This window comes from Capra hircus, chromosome 23 (assembly GCF_001704415.2).
Source record: "Capra hircus breed San Clemente chromosome 23, ASM170441v1, whole genome shotgun sequence".
NCBI classification, from domain to species: domain Eukaryota; kingdom Metazoa; phylum Chordata; class Mammalia; order Artiodactyla; family Bovidae; genus Capra; species Capra hircus.
Window position 1 is genome coordinate 24,842,901 of NC_030830.1, and position 14,016 is coordinate 24,856,916.

A 14,016-nucleotide genomic window follows, 5' to 3' on the forward strand; every position below is an offset into this window, starting at 1 on the left:
TAGGGAGTTGGCTTTCTACTCTGTCTTAAAATATACTATATAATGATGGATATTTGCAGGTATTTAATTGAATTTATATAAAAATAAGCTCATTGTGTCATTTGCTCAGAATTACAGCCTCAAAGTCATATCATCAATTGGAGAATTCAGGTTTTATATGAGCATATCAGTTCAGTTCAGTTCAGTCGCTCAGTAGTGTCCGACTCTTTGTGACCCCATGAATTGCAGCATGCCAGGCCTCCCTGTCCATCACCAACTCCCGGAGTTCACTCAGATTCACATCCATCGAGTTCATGATGCCATCCAGCCATCTCATCCTCTGTTGTCCCCTTCTCCTCCTGCCCCCAATCCCTCCCAGCATCAGAGTCTTTTCCAATGAGTCAACTCTTCGCATGAGGTGGCCAAAGTACTGGAGTTTCAGCTTTAGCATCATCCCTTCCAAAGAAATCCCAGGGCTTATCTCCTTCAGAATGGACTGGTTGGATCTCCTTGCAGTCCAAAGGACTCTCAAGAATCTACTCCAACACCACAGTTCAAAAGCATCAATTCTTTGGCGCTCAGCTTTCTTCATAGTCCAACTCTTACATCCATACATGACCACTGGAAAAACCATAGCCTTGACTAGACAGACCTTTGTTGGCAAAGTAATGTCTCTGCTTTTCAATATGCTGTCTAGGTTGGTCATAACTTTCCTTCCAAGGAGTAAGCATCTTTTAATTTCATGGCTGCAGTCACCATCTGCAGTGATTCTGGAGCCCCCCAAAATAAAGTCTGACACTGTTTCCACTGTTTCCCCATTTCCCATGAAGTGATGGGACCAGATGCCATGATCTTCGTTTTCTGAATGTTGATATGAGCATATAAAAGGCATTAAATTATTTAGAAGATAAATCTTATCAAGAATTATAGGTGATTGAAATGATTGAATGGCAACAAGAGTACCTTGAGGGGATTTGAGTTGTATTTGAACTCAGCTGCTGTGTCTCAGAGCTAAGGCATGGCTAGTGCTATCAATGGTTTGTTCAGAGGATCAGAGAGAGGATCAGTCTTAGTGGAGACTTGGCTTTAGGGAGGCCTTTGCCCCCAAGTGTTTTTCACATAACAAAGAGGAGAGCTTGGATTAGGTGATGTAAGTAAGCTTGTCCCTGTGAAAATTTACGAGGATGTTTTAACATGAGATTTCAGCTATTGAGGTGGGAAAATTAAAGTCAAGTTGAACTGCCTGGAGGAAGAGGAATGAGGATACATTTGTTTTGATTTACAGTGTTGTGTTTAATCTCTGCTCTACAGCAAAGTGACTCAGTTATACATCTTTATATTATTTTTCATATTCGTTTCCATTGCAGTTTATCACAGGATATTGAATACAGTCCCCTGTGCTATACAGTAGCACCTTGTTGTTTATTTATCTTATATATAATAGTTCAGTTCAGTTTAGCCGCTCATTAGTGTCCGACTCTTTGTGACCCCATGAATCGCAGCACGCCAGGCCTCCCTGTCCATCACCATCTCCCGGAGTTTACTCAGACTCACGTCCATCGGGTCAGTGATGTCATCCAGCCATCTCATCCTCAGTCGTCCCCTTCTCCTCCTGGCCCCAATCCCTCCCAGCATCAGAGTCTTTTCCAATGAGTCAACTCTTCACATGAAGGTGACCAAAGTACTGGAGCTTCAGCTTTAGCATCATTCCTTCCAAAGAAATCCCAGGGTTGATCTCCTTCAGAATGGACTGGTTGGATCTCCTTGCAGTCCAAGGCACTCTCAAGAGTCTTCTCCAACACCACAGTTCAAAAGCATCAATTCTTTGGCGCTCAGCCTTCTTCACAGTTCAACTCTCACATCCATACATGCCTACTGGAAAAACCATAGCCTTGATTAGATGGACCTTGGTCGGCAAAGCAATATCTCTGCTTTTGAATATACTATCTAGGTTGGTCATAACTTTTTTTCCAAGGAGTAAGCGTCTTTTAATTTCATGGCTGCAGTCACCATCTGCAGTGATTTTGGAGCCCAAAAAAGTAAAGTCTGACACTGTTTCCGCTGTTTTCCCATCCATTTCCCATGAAGTGATGGGACAAGATGCCATGATCTTCGTTTTCTGAATGTTGAGCTTTAAGCCAACTTTTTCACTCTCCTCTTTCACTTTCATCAACAGGCTTTTTAGCTCCTCTTCACTTTCTGCCATAAGGGTGGTGTCATCTGCATATCTGAGGTTATTGATATTTCTCTTGGCAATCTTGATTCCAGCTTGTGTTTCTTCCAGCCCAGGGTTTCTCATGATGTACTCTGCATAGAAGTTAAATAAGCAGGGTGACAATTTACAGCCTTGATGTACTCCTTTTCCTATTTGGAACCAGTCTGTTGTTCCATGTCCAGTTCTAACTGTTGCTTCCTGACCTGCATACAGATTTCTCAAGAGGCAGGTTAGGTGGTCTGGTATTCCCATCTCTTTCAGAATTTTCCACAGCTTATTGTGATTCACACAGTGGAAGGCTTTGGCATCGTCAATAAAGCAGAAATAGATGTTTTTCTGGAACTCTCTTGCTTTTTCCATGATCCAGTGGATGTTGGCAATTTGATCTCTGGTTCCTCTGCCTTTTCTAAAACCAGCTTGAACATCAGGGATTTCACAGTTCATGTATTGCTGAAGCCTGGCTTGGAGAATTTTGAGCATTACTTTACTAGCATGTGAGATGAGTGCAATTGTGCGGTAGTTTGAGCATTCTTTTGCATTGCCTTTCTTTGGGATTGGAATGAAAACTGATCTTTTCCAGTCCTGTGGCCACTGCTGAGTTTTCCAAATTTGCTAGCATATTGAGTGCAGCACTTTCACAGCATCATCTTTCAGGATTTGAACAGCTCCACTGGAAATCCATCACCTCCACTAGCTTTGTTCATAGTGATGCTTTCTAAGGCCCACTTGACTTCACATTCCAAGATGTGTGGCTCTAGATTAGTGATCACATCATCATGATTATCTGGGTCATGAAGATCTTTTTTGTACAGTTATATAATATAAACTATATAATAAAACTATTATATAATAGTTTGCATCTGCTAATTCCAAACTTCCAATCTAGCCTCTCCCACCTGCTACCCCCTTGGCAACCAGAAGTCTGTTCTCTATGTCTTTAAGTCTGTTTCTCTTTCAAAGATATATTCACTAGTGCCGTATTTGAGATTCCACATATAAGTGACACTGTATGGAGTTTGTCTTTCTTTCTGACTTACTTGGCTTAGTGTGATAATCTCTAGGTCCATCTATGTTGCCGCAAATGACATGATTTCATTCTTGTTACTGGCTGAGTGAAATTCCATTATACATACACAAACCTACACACACACGCACCACAGCTTGTTTTTCAGAATGAATGTATGATCAAGGTATATCAATATGACTTGGTAGGAATTAAGTGAGAAAGCAGAATGAGCACATTTAAAAGTCTTTCCAGCAGCCTTATTGTAATGGACTAACTATGATTAAACTATAATTTCTGCAGGGAAACAGGGTGTTTGCTGCTGGTTATGGCTACTTTTTTCATCTTGTGACCAACAAAACATCCCAAGCTCCACTTCTCTCATTTACACGGAATAGTGCACATTCTTGTACAAGGTAACTTTGGGGAAGTTCTTCTATATTTTGGGTGTAAGGTTTATCATTTAACATTTTTTTTTTTTGTACAAGACTCATAGAGAAGGTTGAATAATGCTTGGCCTCCATGTAAGATTTGATGATATATCTGAGTGAGCATCTTCGGTCATAAGTTTGGTGGTGAAGGGGAGGGGAACAGAGAGAGAGGTCATTTGAGGGGGCACAGGACACAGAGTCCCTTTTGTGGCCAGAGAAGAACTTAATAGAGAGATGAATTAAACTCCCAAGAGACTGGGGGCACCTGGGAGGCCAGAATGCCTGAGCTCAGGAGCTGAGTGGGGAGATGAGGTTTGCAGAAGAAGCTCTTTGCCTGTGACTTGCACACTGTGAGATGAGGGTGACTAGTTCAAGGTCTTTGCTATTTAGAGGATACAGTCATCTGCTCAGAGCAAGGACTGGGAAACATGGTAGAAAGGTAAGGAAAATGTGAGCTTCAGAGTCAGTCAGGGCTTGATTCAGAGCTGGACTTTAAGTAACTTGCTTTTTTCCAAAAGAGTCAGACCTTTATTTGTAAAATAGGGACACATCTCTATTGAATGTTTGATTTGAAAATTAGAAATGACTTATGTTATATAACTAAGAGAACAATCTGGAATATGGTAGGAACTCAATAATTGATGGAAATAATTCTATTAAGCAATTTATTATTAATATTATTATGTTTGACCTGTGTTGTGTGGCTTGCGTGATCTTGTTTCCCTGACCAGGGATTGAATCTTCACCCTCAGCAGTGAAAGTGCAGAATACTACCCACTGGACTTCCAGAGAATTCCTCAATATAAATGATTCTGATAATAGTTACATTAATAATAGTGAGATCATATTGTAATGATGGGAACTTATAAGGAGACTGGAATGAGGATTAAGCACCATTGTTCAGCCATGTGAAGTGCTGGCTGAGCTAGGATCAGTACATGCGCCATGAAATTATTATTAAGATGACAAGGTTTTTTATTTAATCTAGCAGCTTTCAGCAACCCTGGGATATGAAGGGAGAAGGTATCAAAAACATGCCACAATGCTAGGCCATTTCAGGGAGAAGCACAAAACTTGCACAGGTTATAAGCTCTGGTATATGGCTTCCTCAGCAAAGGGGTGGATCTAGAAGAGGCTGATGGAAGAGTGGGGCTCTGTAGGGCTAGTCAGGGGTGTCCAGGTGCCTAGGAAAGAGCTGATAGAATTTACAGGGGCTGATAGAATGGAAGAGCATCATGGCAACCTGCAGCTTGCTGAGATCCAGGCGCAGGTCACAGAGGGTGACAGAAAGAAAGGCCGAGGGATGGGCAGTGACCATCAGAGAGAAGATCTCCTCTTCAGTCTCACTTATTCCCTTATTCAGTATCTTCAGTTTTATATTTTCCAATGAGTGAGACATATGGAATGCAGAAATCAGCCGAATTTCACTCTTTATCTTTCTCCCCAGGTCTGGTCTCTTTGTATACCCAAAGTTTCAGCCACCTTGGGATAATAGCACTGGCTCCACCCTGTTCCAGAATTTCACAGTTTGGGGAAGTGCAGGTGGTGCCCAGGTATGTTTCTTTAATTTTTTAAAGTTAGAAATGTCATTTATTTTCTTGTGGTGACTTATTCTGCATCTCTACTTAAACGGTGATGATTTGTTTCTGGGGGAGGATTGCTATATTATCACAGCTTTAAGGAGCCAATAGCATCATAGGTGTGTGTGTCAAATAGTTGTTGAATGAACAGATTCCTAATCAGTAAGCCAAGGTTTGTCCATTGCCTCTGTGGTGACTTTTCAGAAGCTCTAATAGGGAACAACAGAATCGTAGAGATTTGCAACCAAGAAGAATCAAAGGAGGTCATCTATTCTTCCCCTCACGTGCTTATTTGGGAAAAAAAGTTAAGGCTCAGAAAGTAAAGGGATTTGCCAAGGGTCACACCGTTTGTTAGTAGCAAAATCAGGTGCAGAATCCAGACTGCAAAAGTTGTGTGTTTGATACCTAACATCCTCTTTCAGTTGTAAGAAAAAGAAGTGCTGTTCATCAATGAAACACAAAAATTCCAGATCAAAGTGGCATTCTCACTTTTGCCAATGGGCAAAATTTTATATTCTTTGAAAGGAAAATGTTCATGTTACTCATTTGCTTTTCTTTATTGCAGTGACTTCTTATAAGAAAGCTTTGTATGCTCACTATTACCAATACCATGTAAAAATTATCCAGGGTCTCTATTTGGTGTTACACAGAGAAAATTACATACATTTGGTCTCTGCCATGGAGAAATATGGAGCCTAAGATACAAAGATGAAGACATACATCTACAGGACATTCAGAAAATAGAATAAAACGTATAATTAAGTCACAGTAAGAAAGTTAGGTATTTATTTCACATATTCACTGGTTCAACATAAGGAAAATGATCATAGATGGGGGGAAGTTTCAAAATAAAAAATTGGGGTAGCTAACAGGAAGAATCCCAGTTGTATTAAATATTTTGTTTTCATTAAATTTGATAAAGTACTTTGTTTCTCATTAGCACAATGAATATAGTGGGGACAAATCCCTCTTATGCAGAGAAACAATTTGTGCCTTCCAGAGGGTATGATGCCTGTAATGAAGTAAAACCTGTTGTCAAATTAGTTCAGGTCATAGCTAAATTGTTTACATAAACCTCTGTGTCTTCAAAGATCTATCATTCTATAAAAGGTGATGTAGAGTGCATGTAGAGTGGGAAATGCAAGCTATTCAGTTCTTGAAAATTCAAGCACAAAAACTGATTGACAAGCGAAAGCACTAAACTATGGTAAATCAAGGTTACCGTGGCCTTAATTAACAGGAAACTCCCACTTGAAGATATGAATGTAAACATGGCCCTATTTAATAAACAAAGGGGTGACTGTATAAGTTTAACTGGCAGTCCTGACCTCCACCCTGATTTTCAAAATGGTTGAACTGAGAGCTGGGAGAAGTAAAAGTCTTGCTGAAGATCACTTAATTAGCTCATATCAATGCCAGGTAAAAACTTAGGCCTCTGTTCCCCAAGCTAGTGTGATTCTTCCAACTCTAACAAGTGTGTTTGGTTAATCCTTGATCCTTGTTTGGAGCCACTAACCTAAGCTGTATACACATAGAATGTATTTTGAGTCTATAATCATGCTGAATTACTTACTTCTTATTTGCAAGTTTTTGACAATCTTAGTTAATAATACTGAGGTGAATATTAAGTACTGGAGTTCCTGGATGTTTTGTTTTTCTCCATTAATTTTGTGTGATTTGACAGTTGCAAGCTTATTGTAAATACATGAAGAATTCACATTGACCTTTATAATGCATCAGTTGTTAGGAAGAGAAATGAAAAGTGCAGAGGGGATGTTACCAAAGGGGGCTAGTTAATGCTGACCTCACAGCAACTGTAGGATGCCTACACAGATATTGATGGACAAAAGCTGCTTAAATATGATATAGCACACTCATTTATACTTAATCAATAATTAAAGAAGCTACAGGAAAGCTGCAGGAAAAGCCGAGCCTCAGACTTTTGACATAACATATATTGTTGTTTTTATAGATTTTTAGAAGTAGCAATCTTCACCTGAAAAACTTCCAGGTTTATGCATGCAGAGATTTTGGAATTGATGTCTTGGAAAGTGATGCAAATACATCAATTACTGACAGCTTACTACTTGGTCATTTTGCCCACAGGGTAAGTGCTGTCATGTGATTCTTTTAAGTTGTTCATCAAAACAGAATCATATGTTCTGGGTCCTTTGATGATTCAGGATATGTAATTTTAATAGAATTCTTTAGCAAATCTTGTGTTTAGTTGGTCAAAGTTAGAGGATTCTTTGATTTGTAGCAGTGGTCAAGCACACATAAGATTTCCGTGCGTTATGTTCGTATAAATCACAAAAGCCCTGAGTGGCACACAGAACTCTTATCTGGTTGCGATTTAGGGTTTTTATCCACACCAATTTAGAAGTCTAATAATTTTATGTTCATTTATTCTAACCTCACAAAGTTTATGAAATAGTGTGAGTCCATTTCATCTTTATGGACTGTGGTTTGCCAAGTTTCAACATCAACATTTTGTTCATAGGGTTCTTAATCTATTTAGGGCCCCCTCCCATTAAAAAATGGTGATATAAATTTGTGTTGTTTGCTATAGTTTACGAGGGTTTCTTAAGTGATTCCCTAATACTTACCTCAGTGTGTGTGTCTACATGATAAACTTCAAACTATGGATTACTTCCCCACCACTGCATGGCCTGGGGACAAGAATGTAGCTGAGCTGAGGACTTCTTGGATAAGAAGTACTAGTTCTCAAGGGAAATCCGTGGCTGCTATCGGTTTCCAACCTATAATGAGTCCTTATGTTCTTTTTCTTGAAGGAGTAACATGCATGTTAGTGTCACAGTTCAGAATAATCTTAGATGGAAGAGACCTAGAGTACTTCTGGGGACCAAGGGAAGAGTGTTCTCTTTAGCTCATTCCTGAATGCTTTGATCAACTGACATTTAAATGATAAGTTTTTACTTTGGTGCTTCCTTTGATGATTCATAACCACAGATACCAATCTTGAGTTAAAAAAAAATCACTTTCTTATTAAGCTACATTTTCCTACGTTTAATTCTCCAGCTTCCTTCCTTCTTTCTCTTCCGAACCCTCGTTTTTAGGAGGGAAATACCTGCCAGTTTTTCCTTTTCTCTGAAAAGATTACCGCCTTGAGAGATGATTCTTCTTTTCAAGTTCCTAAGTTTTCGAGAGAGGATGAGACCCAGATTTAGATTCTGTGATACGGGTTGACCTAAGGCCCATAAATTTCTCAGAGACAACCCTAGAGAAGATGCTAAAAACAAAACGCCCATCAAGCTGAAGAACTAAGTGTCCTGGAAAATTAATGTCACAACATCTTAATTGATGCTAAATAGACATCATGATTAGTGGAAGAGTGACATAAATTAAGATTCAGATTATTACAAAAGGGTGCTTTTCGTAACAAAATATAATCTCACCCCTGGGGTATAATTCACCAGCGATGCAATACAGCTGAGAACTTCTCAGTCTCCTAACAAGTAAGTGCAGGACCAAAGTCCTTGGATGGAAAATGTTAAACAGTTTCTTATAGGCATGATCTAGATCTTATTTAAGCATCTGAACCTTAAAGCCGTGCAATTTTATTGTGTGTATGTCTGACATTATCACATACACACAATGGAATATTACTCAGCTATTAAAAATGAAACTGGGCCATTTGTAGAGACACGGATGGACCTAGGGGTTGTCATAAGGGGTGAAATAAGTCAGAAAGAGAAAAACATTATAAACTGATGCATAAATGTGGACTGTAGAAGAGCGGTACAGATGAACCTGTTTGCGGGGCAGGAGAAGAGATGCAGATGTAGAGAATATGTGGGCACGGTGGTAAAGGGGGAGTGGGGTGGATTGGGAGATTGGGGTTGCCATATATACCCTATCACGTGTAAAGTAGATCGCTAGTGGGAGGCTGCTGTATATACAGGGAGCTCAGCTCAATGTTCTGTGGTGACCTAGAAGGGTGGGATGGGGGTGAGGTAGAAAGGAGATCCAAGAGGGAGGAATATATGTATACATATAAGTGATTCGATTCATTGTATGCAGAAACTAACACAATATTGTAAAGCAACTATATCCCAAAAAACATAAATAAAGCATGTAATATTAGAGGTAAATATTACCTGAGTAGATCCAGTTAGAACTCTTGAATTTACAGGTACAGAAATGGAGGCTTTGGGAAGCCATATGAGAATCGAAGATCATGCCCAGTATTGTGGAGCTTGGACCACCTGGATATCACGCCTGGTCCAATACTCATTTAATTATATATGGGAAAATGGCCTTGGCAAAAAGTATTTATTAGTGCTTACTCCAACACTTCTCTGAAGTGTTTTCCATGGAGGGCTAGATCCAAGAGAGGGTCTGAGAAAAGGAAGATTCTTAGGTTAATTACATATAGGATATGCTAGGCACAGTGGTAAAAAGTCTGTCTGCCAGTGTAGGAGACACAGGAGATGCAGGTTCGATCCCAGGATTGGGAAGATCCCCTGGAGTAGGAAATGGCAACCCTCTCCAGTATTCTTGCCTGGAGAATTCCATGGACAGAGGAGCCTGGCAGGCTACAGTCTGCAAGGTCTGAAAGAGTCAGAAAAGAATGAGTGACTGAGCGCACACACATACACATGCTGTTTACCATCCCTCCCGTCCTCTGAAATTCACATTGCGTATTAACCCATTAAAGTCTTTGCAAAGTTCTAGGGTTAAAAGAAAACGAAAAATCTATATATCTTTATTTAGCGCACTATTGCTCAGATTTATCTGGGCACCACTTTATTGCTGTATAAAACTGTATTTGTTGTTGTTGGTTTTTTTTTGGATGCCAACCTCTCTTTGGTTGTAGAAATCTGACTTTAGCCTCTATCTTTCAAATCTGCCATTTCTTTAGGAATTAAAAATTTCAGACCCTTTGGCTTAATCATTCTTAGACCTTCCACCTGCATGTAATTGGTGACACACAGTGATCAGTGAGTCATGTTCTAAAACAAACACTAGTTTCTGGAAGAATTTTTTATTAGAAAGGATTTTTTCCCATTAGACATATTTGTTTATGTTGAAACCCTCATACCCAACGTTACCTTGGTATTGAGATGAGTAGAATAATTTTCAGTGAGAATGGCTTTATTATGCAAGAAAAAGAGATGTGCAAACCATCTTTATACATCCAAGTTTGGTCACTGTCATTTGTTTATTCTGCTATAATAGCCTTGCTTTTAATTAGCACCCCCTTCCACAGTCTCCAAGATGTCCTGATTTGGATGTAAATTATGATCACCCCACTTTTGGAAGTATCTGTAGGATGGTTGCCTTTTTGTTGTTATTGTAATTCATTCAAGCAAATGATACTACTTAAAAAAAATCTTCTTCAGGAAAATGCTGTTGAGGTTGCTTCATTCTATTTCTCTCAGGGTTACTTTTCATTTTCACTTGCGGATTTGTCTTCCTCAATTTAGAACTTTCATCATTTTGTTTCTCTAAATTCCATCCTAGGTCTCCTTCTTCTCTACATATCCTTGCTCTCCTTGGGAGAAATCTCATTTTCTCTAGTGGTTTCAATTACCATCCACATGCTGATGTCTCCCATATATTTGCATTTATTTCTACCATTTTATCTTGTGCTTTCAGTTTGAAATTCATTATCTATGTTTTTTTCCCTACTTTTCAAACTTGATTTGTCTTGCATTGAATAATATCTTTTAAAATATTCACTCATTTGAAAGTTATTCATTCTGTTAAAATCTTATAGGTTCTTGGACTTAAATTTGTGACATGCCTGCTCATCTTCAGAAAGTTTTAATTACATTGGCGTTGTTAAACTTCACCTGAGCCATGCAAGGACCTTAAACTTCTTTAACTTCTTCACCCTCTCATCTCATACATTACTTTTCTCTAGTATTTGTTCTTCTTTTTAAAACAGATGTTTCATGGAAATATGACATTTATGTGGAAAAGTGCACAAATCACAAGTGAAGAGCTCTATGAATTTTTGTAAAGCAAAATCACATGCATACCACCCAGATCTAGAAATAGAACATCATCAGTTCCTCTAAAAACCCTTAATGTCTGCTCCCAGTTAATCCCAACCCCTACCCCCAGCCAAAGGAGAACCATTATTCAGACTTCTCAAGTATAGGTTAATTTCAAATCTGTTTTTGAACTTCATGTAAATGGAATCATACATCGTGCAACTCTAATGTGCCTGGCTTCTTTGGCATATTATTATATCTGTGAGATTCATTCATGTTTTTATATGTTTCAATAATTTATTCTTCCAGTTGTTGTGTCATTGTTGTTGTTCAGTCAATAAGTCATGTCCAGCTGTTTGCAACCCCATGGACTGCAGCACACCTGGCTTCCCTGTCCTTGCCATCTCCCAGAGTTTGCTCAAACTCATGTCCATTGAGTCAGTGATGCCATCCAACCATCTTGTTATCTATCATCCCCTTCTCCTCCTGTCTTCAATCTTTCCCAGAATCAGGGTCTTTTCCAATAAGTCGTCTTGCCACATCAGGTGGCCAAAGTATTGGAGCTTCAGCTTCAACATCAGTTCTTCCAATGAATATTCAGGATTGATTTCATTTAGGATTGACTGGTTTGATCTCCTTGAAGTCCAAGGGACTCTCAAGAGTCTTCTCCAGCACCTCAATTCGAAAGCATCAATTCTTCCCTTTTATGGACTGTATTATAGTTTTTAAAGCCATGTTGCTATTGCTGGACATTTGCCTGTTTCCAGTTTAGGGTTATTACAGAGAAGGGTGTTATGAACAATCTTCAGTATGTATCTTGGTGTTCACAAGCATGTATATCTGTTGAGTATGTGCCAGATTTTAAAACTGCTGGCTCAGAGGATGGCCCTTTAGCTTTAGTGGATGATGCCAAACCCCACGCAATCCCAAGTGTTTAACTTGTACCACCAGTTTGCAAAACGTGTTTCAGAGCTAGGTCTTGGAATTTCTCTTGACCAACATCCTGTAGAATTTCTTCATGTCTCTGTAGTGTTCTTGTTCCTAATTCCCCCATCTTCCTCTTTTCTGATTTAACTCTCACTGTTTTAGCCTATGGTAACTGTTTAAACTGATGGTCTAGGAAAGGTAAAGATTTTGACCTAAAAATGGAGACCCCATTCTTGGAAGGTTGTTACTATAGATCACTAGGTTGGAGTTCACTTTGCCTTGATGCTTTGGAGTTAGTGCTCATTGTCTTCTATCTTCTAGTCCTGAAGTTAAAGAGTTTTTAGATAATTCATGGAAGCCATATATAGGATGGATAAACAACAAGGTCCTTCTGTGTAGCACAGGGAACTGTATTCAGTATCCTGTGATAAACCATAATGGAAAGTAATTTTAAAAGGGATGTGTATGTAACTAGAGGACTTCTCCAGTGGCTCAACGGTAAAGAATCTGCCTGCAATGCAGGAGATTTGGTTTGACCCCTGGGTCAGGAAGATCCCCCGGAGAAAGAAATAGAAACCTACTCCAATATTTTTGCTGGGTAAATCCCATAGACAGAGGAGCCTGGTGGGCTACAGTCCATGGGATCGCAAAATGGTCAGATATGACTTAGTGGCTAAACAACACAAATGTATATAGCTGAGTGCCTTTGCCAAAAAAAACACACAGAAAACCCAGTTTATAGATACTGTAATTCTAAGTCTTTTATATGTAACCTATTAGCTCTTCCTCTTTGGGGATTTTTGGGATCTCGTCCTTGTCCTTGGTATGTGTAATTCCAATATGATGTAACTTTGCTATGGCTTTTTCTTCTGACCGCTCTGCTAGGCAATGGGCAGGACTTTTCAGTCTGGAAAGTCATATCCTTTCCTTCTGGGAAATTTTCTTTACATATTTCTTTGATAATTATCTCCCCTATATTTTCTGTTTTGATATCAGCTTTCCTGAATTACTTTTCTAATCTTCTTAATTTCTCTCTGATTTCCCATTGCCTTTTTATCCTACTTTCTTAGATTTTTTTCTATTTAATTTATTAATTCTACTCTCCTATTATAATTTTTTTTTTCTAAAAAATTCCTTTTTGGGCTTCTTCTTTCACGAACATGATACTCTTATTTCGCTGATGTTATTAAGTTTCCTTTCTGATTTCTATACTGGCATTGTCTCCGCTGGGTTTCTTTTCTTCTGTTTCTTTTCATCACTGTCTTCCAGGTGGAGACTCTTGACAGTTTCTGGTGATCCTCAAACATACATCTATTTTGGGCAATGGAACAGTGAAGCACTAACAGCTGGATTAGATGGAGTTTGTTGAAGAGGTTTTACAGAAAATCCTGGAAGCAGTTTTTGTTGTTTTTTAGACTTTTTAATATTTATTTTTTATATTGACATACAGTAAAATGGACTTTTTGATGTACAGTTCTGTAAATTTTTAACATATGAGTAGATTTATGTAACTACACTAAGATATGGAACAGTTGCATCAGCCTGAAAAAACCCTCCCTTTGGCTCCATCTCTGTAGCTACATCTTCTTTTCATATCCCCTTGGAGGTCACTAATCTATTCCCTGTCACTGTAGCTTTTTCTTTTCAACAATCATATGAATGGGATAACATAGTATGTAACCTTTTGAGACTGGCTTCTTTCACTGGAAGATACCTTTGGTATTTATCTAACTTGCTGCAAGAAACAGTATTTTATTCCTTGTTATTGTGGGGGACAGTATTCCACTATATGGATGTACCACAGTTTATTCATTTGTTGAAGGACATTTGAACTGTTTCCAGATTTGGTGATTGACTACAAATAAAATTGTCTTAACCATCTGTTTAAGGCTTTTGTATGAACCTAAGTTTTCATTTCTCT

At 38.8% G+C, this 14,016-nt stretch overlaps 1 protein-coding gene across 1 annotated transcript in view; it reads left to right on the forward strand.

The window, feature by feature from the left end:
• Nucleotides 1-14,016, forward strand: part of PKHD1 (polycystic kidney and hepatic disease 1 (autosomal recessive)) — a 450,125-nt gene that overhangs the window by 197,606 nt on the left and 238,503 nt on the right. Inside the window, exons 44-46 of the mRNA XM_018039183.1 lie at nt 3,501-3,613; nt 5,076-5,181; nt 7,181-7,315. Of these exons, the coding sequence (XP_017894672.1) occupies nt 3,501-3,613; nt 5,076-5,181; nt 7,181-7,315 (354 nt within the window). The remainder of the gene's footprint in view (nt 1-3,500; nt 3,614-5,075; nt 5,182-7,180; nt 7,316-14,016) is intronic.